This window comes from Crotalus tigris, unplaced genomic scaffold, assembly GCF_016545835.1.
Source record: "Crotalus tigris isolate CLP2741 ecotype Arizona unplaced genomic scaffold, ASM1654583v1 scf7180000017783.2778290, whole genome shotgun sequence".
Classification (NCBI taxonomy): Eukaryota; Metazoa; Chordata; class Lepidosauria; order Squamata; family Viperidae; genus Crotalus; species Crotalus tigris.
Genome location: NW_024096633.1, coordinates 825,153 through 839,575, shown reverse-complemented (window position 1 = coordinate 839,575; position 14,423 = coordinate 825,153). Strand labels below are relative to the sequence as shown.

General features: G+C 36.7%; 1 protein-coding gene across 2 annotated transcripts in view; it reads left to right on the top strand.

Annotated features, from left to right (window-relative positions):
- LOC120307459 (cadherin-19-like) overlaps positions 1-14,423 on the top strand; it is an 83,001-nt gene that overhangs the window by 16,059 nt on the left and 52,519 nt on the right. For both annotated transcript variants that reach the window (XM_039342277.1, XM_039342276.1), the window contains exons 2-3: positions 9,518-9,745; positions 14,155-14,257. In XM_039342277.1, coding sequence (XP_039198211.1) covers positions 9,548-9,745; positions 14,155-14,257 — 301 coding nt within the window. In that variant the 5' untranslated portion in view covers positions 9,518-9,547. The remainder of the gene's footprint in view (positions 1-9,517; positions 9,746-14,154; positions 14,258-14,423) is intronic.

Genomic DNA, 14,423 nt, shown 5'->3' with positions numbered 1-14,423 from the left:
AATCTTTGCTGCCAAAAACTAGCATAAACCTAAATGTGACCGTTTTTCCAGACATGGGATCTATAAACAAGATCTCCTTTTTTTCATGCTACTTTGTTGAGGAATACCAGTCATGACAATGATTCCATTAGCAAATACCTGTAAGAATTTCAAGCCTTGAAAGCTGTCATTGAATGATAAGTCAAATTATTTTACTAAGGAATTCCTATTAACAATAGCTGATTTTTATGGCTGTACAAAGATGTGGATTTTTTTAAAAAACAGGCAGTTCTATACTTAGGATGCCAGGATTGAAATGTGCTAATTTGGCTAATCTCAAATCTCAGAGGTATTTAGAGAATTAGCTGTCCTTGTGAAATTTTCAGATGATCTGAGTTATTTAATGTGCAATACATTTTTTCTACTATATCTATGGCACCCAGTATGTCCCACTTTAAGAGTTTTTGGCAGCATTCTGATTTTAATTGTCTTGAAAAGGTAATATTTATAATATTAAAACTGAGTTTTCAAACGTATCGTTTTTGGAGATGTTACGCAAATATTTATCAATCAAGCATTTATCTGATATTTGCATTTAAAAATGGTACATAAGATAGTTAACAATGCAGATAAAATAAAATTAAGAGAGGAACTCATCAGTTAAAAATGTACTTTGTCTAACAGACAAATTAGTTTAAAATTCAATATCTCGGGAGGAAAGACAAATGACTTTTGGCCAACTGTTGTGATCGACAGCAGGAATGGAGTTAGATTTCTTTCCTGTATTTGGTTTAGAATTGTCCTTTTGATAGTAGTGGAATATTTAAAAAGGACTTTTCCCGGACATCCCCAGGCAGTTGCATATGGGAGAAAATGCTATTCTATCACTTTGATCCAAGAGACTGGTTTTTTTTCAAGTCATAACCAAAGGTTTAATTATGCTCAAAGATGGGATGAAAGCCAATGAAGCTATTGTCACAGTTAAACATCTTTATAAGATGGTCAAACAACTGTTCTGTGAATATTCAGCATGCATTTATTCATTTTTTTATTTATTTGCCTCAATCATCACGCTCACTCTAGGCAGCTTACATACTAGAGTTAAAATATCAGCATAAAAAAGAAAAACATTAACCAAATAGAAATAATAGAGGATGAAACTCACTTAACTGTAATTAAAAAACCTAGCTCTTTTATGTGTGAAAAATGATTCTTTAGTAATTACTGATTAGCATGAAGCATGCTTTGGGTATATGTTGGTGACAGGTTGAGATATGTTTGTTTAGTTCTCCAGTTCCTTAGTGTGCAATGAAAGAATCTGTTTGAATTCTTAACTTGAAGTATCCTATGCATATTCATATCTGGCAACATAAAATTCATGGAAATCTGTCAGAAAAACAAATATAGGTAACTGAATTTCTGAAAATACTTTTTTGGGTGATAAAACAAAATAATTTCCATATGTCACAACTTGGAATCTTATATTGGGTGATTTAATTTCCAAGTTTAATTTGCACAGTATATGTTCCTAGTCAATTTCAAGTCAACCTAGGCAGAGCCATCACTCAGTTCAGCTAGTAAGCTAATACAACTATATGTTTATTTGTTTATCTCTCTATGTTCAGTGGTGGGATTCAAATATGTGAACAACCGGTTCTCTGTGTGGATGCTGCTTCCGGAAGTCCATTCTGGGCCTGGGCAACAAAAAAATTAGCTATCGGTTCTGCTGAAAGTGGTGTGAACCAGCTGAATCCCATCACTGTCTATGTTTAGTAACTTCATGAAAATTCACAAACAGATGAAACTGGCAAAACATAGGCAAAAGCAGGGAGAAAAATGAAGAACAGACAACAAATTATATTATTTCTATATAAAGGAACACAGAACTTTCCAGAATAATTAGAAGGGACAGTTACCTTTGGTTGTTCCAGTTTAAACTTTTTTTTTTTGTATGTAATGGTGGCAGAACATATGTAGAAAGTAGATAATCCCCCCCACCAATTCTCCACCATTAAAATAGCAATATATCTCCCTTGATAGGAAAGAAGATATATCCCAAAAAATTAGGATTTCTTTTGTTTAGGCCCTTTCCTAAATTTGTCTGAATTAAGTTCTTGACAGGACATGGGCTGCATGCATCTGTATCTGACAGCAAATAAAATTCATGAAAATCTGTTAGATATAGTAATCTAACTTTTTGAAATACACTTTCATAAAGCAAACCTAACCTCTATATCTAATAACAAGAGTTTAATCTGTATTGGGTTCCATTAAGAAGATACAAATGGAAAAGTTTTATGTTACATTACTTTGTAAAAACAAAGCAAAACAAAAAGAATACTTTTAAGACATAGAAATCCACCAATTTCTTAAACAATGGGTCCTATGCAACAAAATGAAATTTAATATGGAAAAGAGCAAAGTTTTACATTTAGGCAGGAAAAATCAAAGGAATAAATACAGATTAGGTGAGACCTGGCTCAAAAACATGCGAAGTATTAGTACCACTTTATAAAACCTTAGAAAGACCACACGTGGAATACTGCAATCAATTTTGGTCACCATACTACAAAACAGATGTTGAGACTTTGTAAAAAGTTCAGAGAAGACTAACTAAGATGTTTAAAGGCCTGGAGTCTAAAACATATGAACAGTTGCAGGAATTGGGTTTGGCTAATCTAAAGAAAAGAAGAAACAGGGGTGACATGACAGCAGTATTCCAGTATTTGAGGGGCTGCTACAAAGAACAGTGGGTCAAATTATTCTCCAAGGTATCAAAGGGTAGGACAAGAAATAATGGTTGGAAACTAATCAAAGAGAGAAGTAATCTGGAATTAAGGAGGAACTTCCTAACAGTGAGGACAATTGACCAGTGGAACAACTTGCCTTCAGAAATCGTGGATGTTCCATCTCTGAAGGTTTTTAAGTAGAGACTAGACAGTCACTGTTCTGAAATGTTATAGGTTTTCCTGCTTGAGCAGAGGGCTGGACTAGAAGACCTCCAAGGTCCTGTCCTGTCCTGTCCTGTCCTGTCCTGCCCTGCCCTGCCCTACCCTACCCTACCCTACCCTACCCTACCTTATCCTATCCTATCCTATCCTATCCTATCCTATCCTATCCTATCCTATCCTATCCTATCCTATCCTGTCCTGTCCTGTCCTGTCCTGTCCTGTCCTATCCTGTTCTATTCTATTCCAATTAAAGGTACACACAATTCTTAATTAATCAACATGGAGAAGCGGATGTATCATCTGGCCTTACTTTATGCTTACAAAAATTAAACAGTGATTTTGAAAAGCAATGAAAAGGCTAATTAATTAGTGCTATTGATAAAGTAATTATAGGAATAAACTTTATTATTATAATCTGGTCAGTTCTTTAGCTGATATTGGCCTTCCTGTGCATCAGGTTTTCCCCAAGAACTTAGGGTGTCCTAGTGCATTGGCATAGTATATGTGCAGATCCAAACAATGCAGCTTTTCATAATTGACAAAAGGAAATTTTGTTTAAATAGCAGTGGTGGCGAGTGGTTAGAATGCAATATTGCAGGCTAATTTTGCCAACTATTCGCAGTTTGATTCTCACTGGCTCCAGGTTGCCTCAACCTTCCATCCTTCCGAAGTTGGTAAAATGAGGACCTCAGATTGTGGCGGGGGGGGGGGGGGTATAAAGCACTATAAGTTTAAGTGCTATTGCTATTACTATTTAAGTGCAGATTTTCTAAGTGCTGTTCAAGATTTTTGGTGAGGTACCCAGTGGGCTGATAACCACTGGGACCACTATGGCCAGTTTATGCCATAATCTTTCAATTTTGATTTTCAGATGATGATACCTGTGATCTTCTCCAATTCTTTGCCTTTTATTCTATTATCTCTTGGTATTGCCATATCAATTTGTCACTGTTTCTTCTTTTTCAACCACGGTTATATCTGGGGTGTTATGGGCCAAGACTATATCAATCTAACAGTAAAGTGAGATACTTATTGTAGAAAGGGAACATCATTTCTGTAGACTTATTAAGCTGATAGATATATTGGTAGAAAATGTCATCAAAGTATTAACAAGCTTCTTTTTATAACATTCTGTTCTGTACATAGTAAGGTAACAATTGAAATTCAGAACTGTCATCAGAAATGGAAGATTAATGTATCAGCTAATTTACAGCTGAAAAGTAATATATATATATATATATATATATATATATATATATATATATATATATATATATATATATATATATATTCCTCAAACCAGGACTGATTTTTTTAAGTATGATACCTGTCTGATTTGCTGGGGAAAAATGAAATTATTTCATTTGTGAAGTAAGTGAAAATGATGATATATTGAGTGGTGCTTATTGGTCAGGTCTGATAATATTTCTTTTATTATTTGAGTTCAGTGAAAATTGAACTATATGGCATTTGAATAATAGGGAATATAGAAAGTGTCTAATACAAATAATTCATCATCCTATGTAAGGTGATATATAAAATTTTGGGAGGAAGTCTACAATTCTAGCCATCCTAAAATCTCAATTGAAAAAGTGTCCTGGCTATTTTTCTGATGAATGTCAAATATGTTGCTAGAGGCTCCAGTGGAAAATTCTATTATCATACAGTATGTGTTCTGAAATGGATTTCTATTGTTGTATATGAAATTCTTGGTGTATTAGTTGCAGAGTTTATATATATATATATATATATATATATATATTTGTTTTCTGAGGTTTTCGCGGGTATTTGTATATAGGTCTTTGGTTGTTCGGGTTTTCTCCCGCGTAAAATTGGAAGTGTCTTGGCAACGTTTCGACTGTGACTTCGTCGAAATGTTGCCAAGACACTTCCAATTTTACGCGGGAGAAAACCCGAACAACCAAAGACCCATATATATATATATATATATATATATATATATATATATATATATATATATATATATACTAAGTATACATACATACATACATATATACTTACATACATACATATATACATACACTTCCAATTTTACGCGGGAGAAAACCCGAACATTTATTTTCTGAGGTTTTCGCGGGTGTTTGTATGTAGGTCTTTGGTTATTCGGGTTTTCTCCCACGTAAAATTGGAAGTGTCTTGGCAATGTTTCGACGAAGTCTCATTCGTCATCTTCAGGCTGGTGCTTTTGGCTTCGTGCTTCTAGGAGCAATGTATGTGTGATTGTAGCTGTTTCCTCCTTTTAACTGCCAGTGGAGGTATGAACTGACTGGATGAGAGCTTGGTTGTGCTCTGATTGGATGGAGGTGTGTTCTGATTGGTTAGGAGCTTGGCTGTGCTCTGATTGGCTGGGGGGTTGGCTGTGCTCTGATTGGCTGGGGGGTTGGCTGTGCTCTGATTGGCTGGGAGAGTGTTCTGTTTGGGTGGGGGCTTTGTTGTGCTCAGGTTAGTCTGAGTTGCAGGGGGGTTTAAAATGGTGAACTGCATTGCTATTTTTTGGCTTCGCGTTTGTGGTCGTGCCTCATCTTCATGGTGGGTGTCAGTTTGCTTCATGTATGGATTGGAGGGGTTTAAGGTGGCTAATGATGCAGCTGTGGTCTGGCTTCTGGTTTGTGGTCGTGCCTCATCATCGGTGTGGCTTTGGGTTTGCTTTTTGCGTGGATGTGTGGTGGTGACATCCTGTGTGGTTTTTGTGAGTGTGGGTCTGCTGTCATTTTTTGTGTTAGGGAGTCGTTTGTCAATAAGGGTGGGTTTCCAAATGGCTGGTAGGCGGGAGGTATCATCTCATTTGTTCATGCTGTGTGGGCGTTTTTCTATCTCGATGGCTTCTCTGATTATTCTGTTATTAAAATGTTCAATTTTGGCGATAGTTCTGGTCTTTTTAAAGTCAATTTCTTGTCCTGTGATTTTAAGGTGTTGGACCAGGGAAGAAGTTGGTTCCTCTTTTTTGACTGAGTTCTTATGTTCTTCAATGCGTGCACTTATTCTTCTGTTAGTTTGTCCGATGTATGTGGTGGGACAAGTGGTGCATGGGATTTCGTATACTCCTTGATTTTCTAATTCAATTTTTTCTTTGCGGTTTCTTAGGATGGTGGATATTTTTCTGTTTTGGCAGAATGCTGTCTTAATGTTGTGTTTGTGGAGGATCTTACTGATTCTGTGGTGCCTTTTCTGTAAGGGAGAGGGCTTTGCCGTTTTCTTGTCTCTGTCTTGGGTTTTAGTGGGGGTTTCTTTTTGGAAACACTCATCTCTTAGACACTCATCTCTAGAACAAAATGCTTAGCTGATGAACAACACCTAAAAACCGAACTACACACTCTCACTAAGGTACTTACATCCAATGGATTCCAACGAAATAAGATGACCAAACTAATCCAAAAAGAAACCCCCACTAAAACCCAAGACAGAGAACAAGAAAACGGCAAAGCCCTCCTCCCTTACATAAAAGGCACCACAGACAGAATCAGTAAGATTGCTACAGGGCTACAGATGATTGGCACTTCCAGAAGCAGCACACAGCCTTGGGGAAAGGCATCAGCTGCAGCTACACCAAAGACAAAAGGAGGGTGAGAGAGGAGAGGATATCAAAAGAGCTTTTGGAGAGAAAGGGAGGGGGAAAACCTCACAGGGAAAGAAAGAGAAATGGAGAAGAGGAGTCAGCCTGAAGGAGAGAAGGGGATAGAACAGTGCAAACATTAATGTCAGAGAAACAAGCACAAGTTTGCCATTAAAAGTGTGGTAAGTGGGTATACAGATAGTCCTCAAACTACAACCACAATTGAGCCCAAAATTTATTCTGCTAAGTGAGAAATTTGTTAAACGAATTTTGTCCCATGTTATGACTTTTCTTGCCACATTTGTTAAGCAAATCACCGCAGTTGTTAAATTAATAACACAGTCCTTAAGTGAGTCTGGCTTCCCCATTGACTTTGTTTGTCAGAAGGTTGCAAAAGGGGATCACATGCCTCTGGGACACTTGTGACCATCATAAATATGAATCAGTTGCCAAGCATCCAAATGTAAATCACGGGACTCTGGGGATGTTGCAATGGTCATAAGTGTGAAAAATTGCCATAAGTCACTTTTTTTCAGAGCCGTTGTAACTTTGAACAGTCACTACACGAACAGTTGTAAGTTGAGGACTGCCTGTACTTCATCACTTTTTTCCATTTTTTTTAGTCATAGATTTTTTGACACCTTGCTAAGTGACTGGTGGTACGCAAATATTGCCATATTCTAAAAGTGGTACAGTCAGTGAAAACGTTGAAAAGCACTGCTGTAGATTGCCTAGGCATTTTATAAAATACCTAATTTCATATGTTGATGATAACATATATAAAGAAACTTATAAAGCTTTATCATTCATCTTCATGAAGTAAAACCCATTACAGTCTACTAGAAAAAAACCATATATAAACTTTTATTGAATAAGCCAACCATCTTTCTTTTTGCTTTTAATGGTTATTCATTTTTAGTAATGTCCCGAAAGCTGGCTTGTTTTTATTTTTTTATTTTTTTTCTGGAATTCTTTTATAACTGTAACATATCTCTTCTGTAAGTTGAAGGTTAAAAAAAAATTGTCCAAGTCACTCTTCTGAGTTGAAATCCACATATTCAAGTCATTCCTCTATTTTAATAACTTTGTGTCCTTTGTAGCTGTTAAAACATCACCTGGTTTCATTTGTAAGTCCTGTGTAACATCATCTCCATATCATTCTTGTAGATTGTCATTTTTAAATCCTTATCCAAAACAGCCTGATTCTCAGTTATATTCTCTTCCATCTTCTCTTCTAAACCCATTTTTAACTTTAAACAAAGTTCTAAGTATGTTGTTGCCAAATAGCCTCAAATTTTTCCATAGTTAAAATATTTTTCTCCAGTCTGTATCAATATATTACTTCTCCTTTAATTGTATTTTTTTATTTTTTTCCGGTTGCCTCTGTGCAGCCAGCCTTCAGGTCTCCTCTTATATATTTTTTTTCTAACCCACAACATTTTCCCATGAAAAGATTTCTTGCAATGAAATTCAAAATCTTCATATATTTTAATGATATTTTAAATAATCCATAGGAAGGGATTTCATAATTACTTTCAAAGTCTTATTTCTTTTATCTATTTGCAACTTTCCAAACCAACTTTTTAGTCCTCCTTTTGTTTTTTTTATATTTGTTTAAGTTCTTAAATTTACAAACTTCTTTCCCTGAGGATTGAAGGAGAATAACTTGGTGGAATGAAACCTGTCTTTCTGAAGGTTTTTAATATCTAAAAACTAGTTAAGAAGCCATTTCCACAAATGATTAAGCGAGCAAGTGAGCAAACCCAGTGTCCATTTGATGGAACCAAACTGCAGCTTAGGGAAGATTATTTTGCTGAAGGAAAAGTCTTGATCAGGGTTCAGTCCAAGCCGGGAATAAACAACATGGCGACTGCTTTAGAGAAAAGGTTGTAGTTTATTGAAGAGGAGAGCCAGACAGAAAGATGGCTCTGGAAGAAAAACAGACAGAGCACATGTAGGGAGTGGGTTGTATTTCCTGTGTCATATACTTTGACCTGAGTCTGAGTGTGCCCCTTTGGCATCTGTGGGTTAATCCTATTATGTCCTGTCTTAGAGTTTGGGTGGGGTATGTAGATTTTAGGTGTCTTTGTCTTCATAAGCTTCTAGCTGGAGGGCTACAACCTTTCTGAATGGATTATCACATATTCATTTCTACAGAACTGGTTTCTGCTCGGGGGAGGGAGACTTGGGGCTATTAAGAAAAACTGGGCATGCTTTTCTTCCTCTTTAAAATCCTTTGAGGAAATATAATATTCTGCCCTTTTAATATTTCCTTCTTGGGGGGGGGGGGGCTGACTTCCCACAATTTTCTCATAGACCCCAGAGCTCTGAAACTCACTGAAAGCCACTGTCTTTTTGTGGAGATTTTTGTAAGGAACACCTGTCAGCAATCTGATCCAATTCTTGATCCAGAGAGTTCAGGGAGCCAAGCCATTTACCAACTCCTGTCTCCACTGAAGCTGTCAGCTCCATTCACTACAAAGCTGTCTTCAGTCTGTCGTTGTTTCCCTGGAAGTCCTGCTAGGACAGTGTTTCTCAACCTTTGCAATTTTAAGAAGTACAGATTTCAAGTTTGAAAATTACTCAGACAGCATGTTTGGAGTTAGAATCCATGCATCTTAAAGTTACCAAGGGTGGAAAACTTTCCATTAAGAGAAAACAAATAGAGCTACAATTTAATATATTCTATTGCAGGACTGATTAAAATTGACAAAAAGAAAAAAAGGGGGGGAAAAGAAAGAAAAAGACTCATTATTTTTTTCCTTTTGGTGCTTATACTGTGTGTTTAAATAATTTTTAGAATTATTGTTAGATTCCATAACAATAATGGTAAACCTTAATTGATCTGCTATGATAAAGATGATTTTTCCTGTTTGCATCCTGTTTGTGGATTTACATGTTTCTGAAAAACAAACCTGGAATTAAAGATACTTTTTTTAAAAGGTGACTTTCATTAATTTGACACAGAAACAATGTTTTTGCTCTAAGAGTTATTTTTTCTTTCTTTCCACAGATGCATATTGATTGAAAAGGAACTATCAGCATGTATTATCAGAAATGGATTTCTTTTGCTTTGATCCTTATTCATGTGGGGCCGTGTCTTCCCTGCATGCACAATTGTAATACTAAGGAGATGGAACCAGGTTTGATGAGATCTCAGAATGTGAAACATAGCCGTGTTCAGAGCTTGCTGGTTGCAGAGAAAGAAATGATGTCAACACTTCCTTTGAAATCAGGCCAGGTATGGTAGCTCTTCTGAAAGAAGATTAGCAAGAGACTGAGGTGTTGATTAGTATCTGGCTGCTTCACTAAGCTTTCGTTTAATCTGGTCTGGTGAGAAAGAATTTTTCTTGAAACTTTCTTGCATTATATTGTTTATGTAGCCATATACAACGATCTGTAAAAGACATGGAAGCACAGAAGCATTTGTTACCATTTTCTCATTTAATTGAACCAGGAGCAGTTTTGCATCAGCAATTTTGCATCATTTAGGCATAGAGCATCTCTGTATGTAACTTATAGAGCAGAGGTCTCCAACCGAAGGGAAGGAGAGCAGCTTCAAAACTGGTGTGTGTGTGCGCTTGTGCACACACAGGGCCATGCACACTGGGGTGGCATTAGTGGCCCCATTTGCACATGCAGCATACGCTGGTGCCATGTGCATGCATGAATAGCTGCGCACCCCTCATGGTGAGTAGTGGCCCATTCGTGCATGCTCCAATGGGCCACAGACACTCGTCTCATGCTAGCATCCCCATTCATGCCCACGTGCATGTGCAAATGGAGCCATGGGTGCTAGCACGAGTGGGGGGAATGCATGCCCATGCATGCAAGCCAGCCATTTCGGCAGCCCACTGGCCTCCGCCTGGGACCAGGCCATGGTCCATACATTGGAGACCCCTGCTATAGAGGTTCTGTTTGGCCAGGAATCTGGTGGATTGGTACATCAGGCAGCAAAATCAATTAGATACCACCTTGAGTGAAGCTGTCAGTGTTATCACCTGAACTAGCAAAAGAGCAACTATGCATAAGGCAGTAATAGTTTTCCTGTTTATATTTTGATTTTTTAAAATAAAATAAAATAAAAGGTACTATCCTTCTGAGGAGATTCACCAACTGGTTACTGGCATTTTCTCATTGCTGCCAGTCCCTTGTGGTTATTTGGGCTTTTCCTGAATTATAGACTCCTGGTCCAGTACCAGCAATTTTGGGAATTTGAACTCCAATATTATTAGGAGTGTCTTGGAAAATCTGCCCCTGGTCGGTAAGACAACCCTTTTTATCTTCCAAAAATAAATAAATAAATAAATAAGTTAATTCATGATCAACATCAGGCAATTGATTTCAACCCTTGTTACCATTGTTGTTCAGTTTAGTTCTTCATCAGAGTAGACACATAGCACAAGGAATGAGTTACCAGTATTTTAGCAGGATATTTTATTATGTTAAGTAGTGGCTAATTTACTCATCATTAATTTTTAATGAAGCAGATTAATACTAAATCCCTTTACCATCGAGGCAGCTCTGGGGCCCTGAATGGTTCATTATGTTAATGTGGCTTTGCCAAGAGGAGCAATTATTTTTTATCCTTCTTAAAATATAGACTCTGGTTGAACATTTGCTCATTTTTACCCCAAATTCTTCCTCCTCTTCTCTTCTTTTGCCCCTCCTCTCTTCTTTTGTGTCCTTCTCCTCTACTGCTGGAAAAAGCAAGACCAAGCATGTAAACAAAAACAAACCTAAATCTACTTTTTGATCTTTAGATCTTGCAACCTTTTCTGTAAGGCAACTTTCAAGTTGAATGAATGGCAAAAAGTTTAACCACTAATTAACTGGTGCTAAAATTTAATTGGGCCCAAAGGGTGAAGTACTCAAAATCCATTAATTACTTTTCACAGTTTTTCAAAGCAACCATGGTGGAAGAATGATGACTTATTTCAAAATGGACAAAGAGAGAATGCACTAAAACAGTGGTTCTCAACCTGTGGGTCTGGACCCCATTTGGGGTCGAATGACCATTTCACGGGGGTCGCCAAACCACGCTGTCCGCCATTTTTTTCCCTTTTCCCTAGTTGTCCTACTCCCTCTTATTGGTGGCCACACCCACTTGGCCACACCCCTGGGGGTCACCACAACACGGGGAACTGTATTATGGGGTCACGGCATTAGAAAGGTTGAGAACCACTGCACTAAAATGTGTGTATCCATAAACTTGGTATCCTTTTAGAATAAACTCATATTATCCAGTGGTTTCCTTTAAAAAAAACAATAAAAGTGTAAGGAAATTCAAATATGGATTTTTAATCTGAACGCCAAAAAAAGTGACTGGAGTACAATTTGACCCACATAAAGGATAGTGTTCATAGAAGATGAAGAGTGGCTTTTTCAGTGAATTTCTGTATTGCATTTATAACAATTCTTGATGGTTTCTTTTGAATGTGAATAATAAATTAATCCTAACATATCAAAGCAGTGTTCTATTTATTCTGACAAACTGGCTGAAAGGGGAGGGGAGACTTAGTTCAGTATGCAATGTGATTATTGTTCGCTATGGCAATTGTATGCCTGCTAAGAAAAGACAAGTTTCACACTGGGCAGCCATTTGTCTGAAATGGTATAGGGTTTCCTGCCTGAGCAGGAGGTTGGACTAGATGATCTCCAACGTTGTTATTATTATTATTATTATTATTATTATTATTATTATTATTATTATTATTATTATTATCACTATTATCACTATTATTATTACTATTATTATTATTATTATTATTATTATTATTATTATTATTATTATTATTATTATTATTATTATTGTCCTACTCCCTCTTATTGGTGGCCAGATGTTTAGACTGGATTTGGCATTTTGTCTACCTATCGAGTCCTTACCCAGGACCTGGTATAGGCAGATGTGGATGTTTGATGGTATTACAGGTATCGTCGCAGGATGGAAGCAGTTCCTAATAAGGCCGCCTTTTGCAATTGACTAATAGCGAATTTGTCAATGCCAATGGTGTTCAAGTGGTGCTCCAGTTGTTTTGGGATTGCACCTATGACTAGGTACTACCCTTGCTTGCTTTTGCCACAGTCTTTCTATTTCTATTTGTAGGTCTTTGTATTTTGTTATCTTCTCCAGTTCTTTCTCGTCTATTCTGCTGTCTCCAGGCACTGCCACGTCCACTATCCAGACTTTTTTGTCTTTCTTATCGACAATTGTTTAGTCTGAGGTGTTATGTTGCAGGTGCTTGTCTGTTTGAATTCTGAAGTCCCAGAGCAGTTTAATTTTATCATTTTCTATGACTTTTTCTATTTTATGATCCCACCAGTTTTTGCTTACAGGCAAATTATATTTTTTGCAGATCTTCCAATGCACCATTGTTGCTACTTTGTCATGCCGCTGCTTGTAGTCAGTCTGTGCAATCTTCTTGCAACAGCTTAATATTATTATTATCATTATTATTTGGAATAAAATAAATAAAATAAAAGTATCCTCATATAAAACTCTAATAAGACTGCATTTCCAATACTATATACATTTCTGGTCATACACTTCAGAAAGCATATGATAGAACTAGAAGAAAGTTTTTTTTGTTTGTTTTGTTTTAACTGTAGGGTATGTTGCCAGCACATGTGGTGTTAGCCACTGATTTGGAATGTTTAAAAGGGAGTTAAATAAATTCATAGAGGGTAGCTCCAAGCCTGGTTGACTGTATAATACCTCCTGAATCACTGGTAATAAATTTTAAACACCCAAGGTAGAGGAGACTTATTGCCTATGAGTTTGCCAAAAATATAGAATTGGCTACTGCATGACACAAAATGCTGGACTAAACAGATCTTTGGTTTGCTCCATGAAGGTTCTTCAATCTTCTGCTTCAAAAACCTCGAAGTGGGATCAAGGTCAAAGCTGGACATATATCTGGAGGGCAGGGAAACCTTTAAGTCACTTGCCATGCATGGAAAATTAAAATTAAATTATGGATCATAATTTAAATTGGAGATATTTAGCTCTTTCAGTCCAGAATTTCTGAGATTTATTGGAAATAAATCAGAAGGAATGTGAGAGTAGATCATGTATCATTTTTTCATTGTTCAGGCAGTGGGACAGAAATAAAACAGTTTCAGTTGACCAGACAGTGACATAAATGTATAACTGGATATCATCAATGATATATAGTATCACCCATTGGCTTCATGTAAATATTGAAAAAGAGGGGAGAGGCAGTAAAGCCATGGAAACCTCTTGTTTGTTGTTGTTTGGCCTATCATCTCATGGACTTAGCATTTTTTCATATCCATGCAAAATGAAATGATCTGGCTGGTAAAGATGGTTGCCACATTGTCAGCCCAATCTATTGGCAAGACCTATGTAGCAAATGTCATATTTTACAACTGTTTGTTTATGTCAGAAAGAAAATTCTTAAAAAGAAACAAACAAAAAGGTTTGGGCAGACAAACGATGCATAAGCTCATCTGCAACTGAAATACCAGATTTTGTGTGTTAATATTTCTATTAATATGAATCTTAATCTAAAAAGCATTGACTCTGCCTGTCTGTCTGTCTTTCTCTCTTCTTTTACTTCATTTTGAAAACAATGAGCTTTACATGAATATTTGCAAATCAACTTATTACTTTTCCTTTTTTTTTTTCAGCTGAAGTTTGACTTAGACAAGCAAGATAATTCTCTGAAGGACAATGGTCCACAATTCTTGGATGGGCCTTATGAAGCCACAGTTCCTGAAATGTCTCCAGAAGGTATGGCATTTTATACTTAGCCCTTTTATTGATGCTGTGTTGATACTGATAAAATAAGTATTGCAGTTGCAATAGGAATGTGTTTTTTTCAAGTATCAATACTTCACAAGGATTCTTCAAAGATCCTATACGTTCCATTTTAAAGCAGGGGTCTTCAAATTTGGCC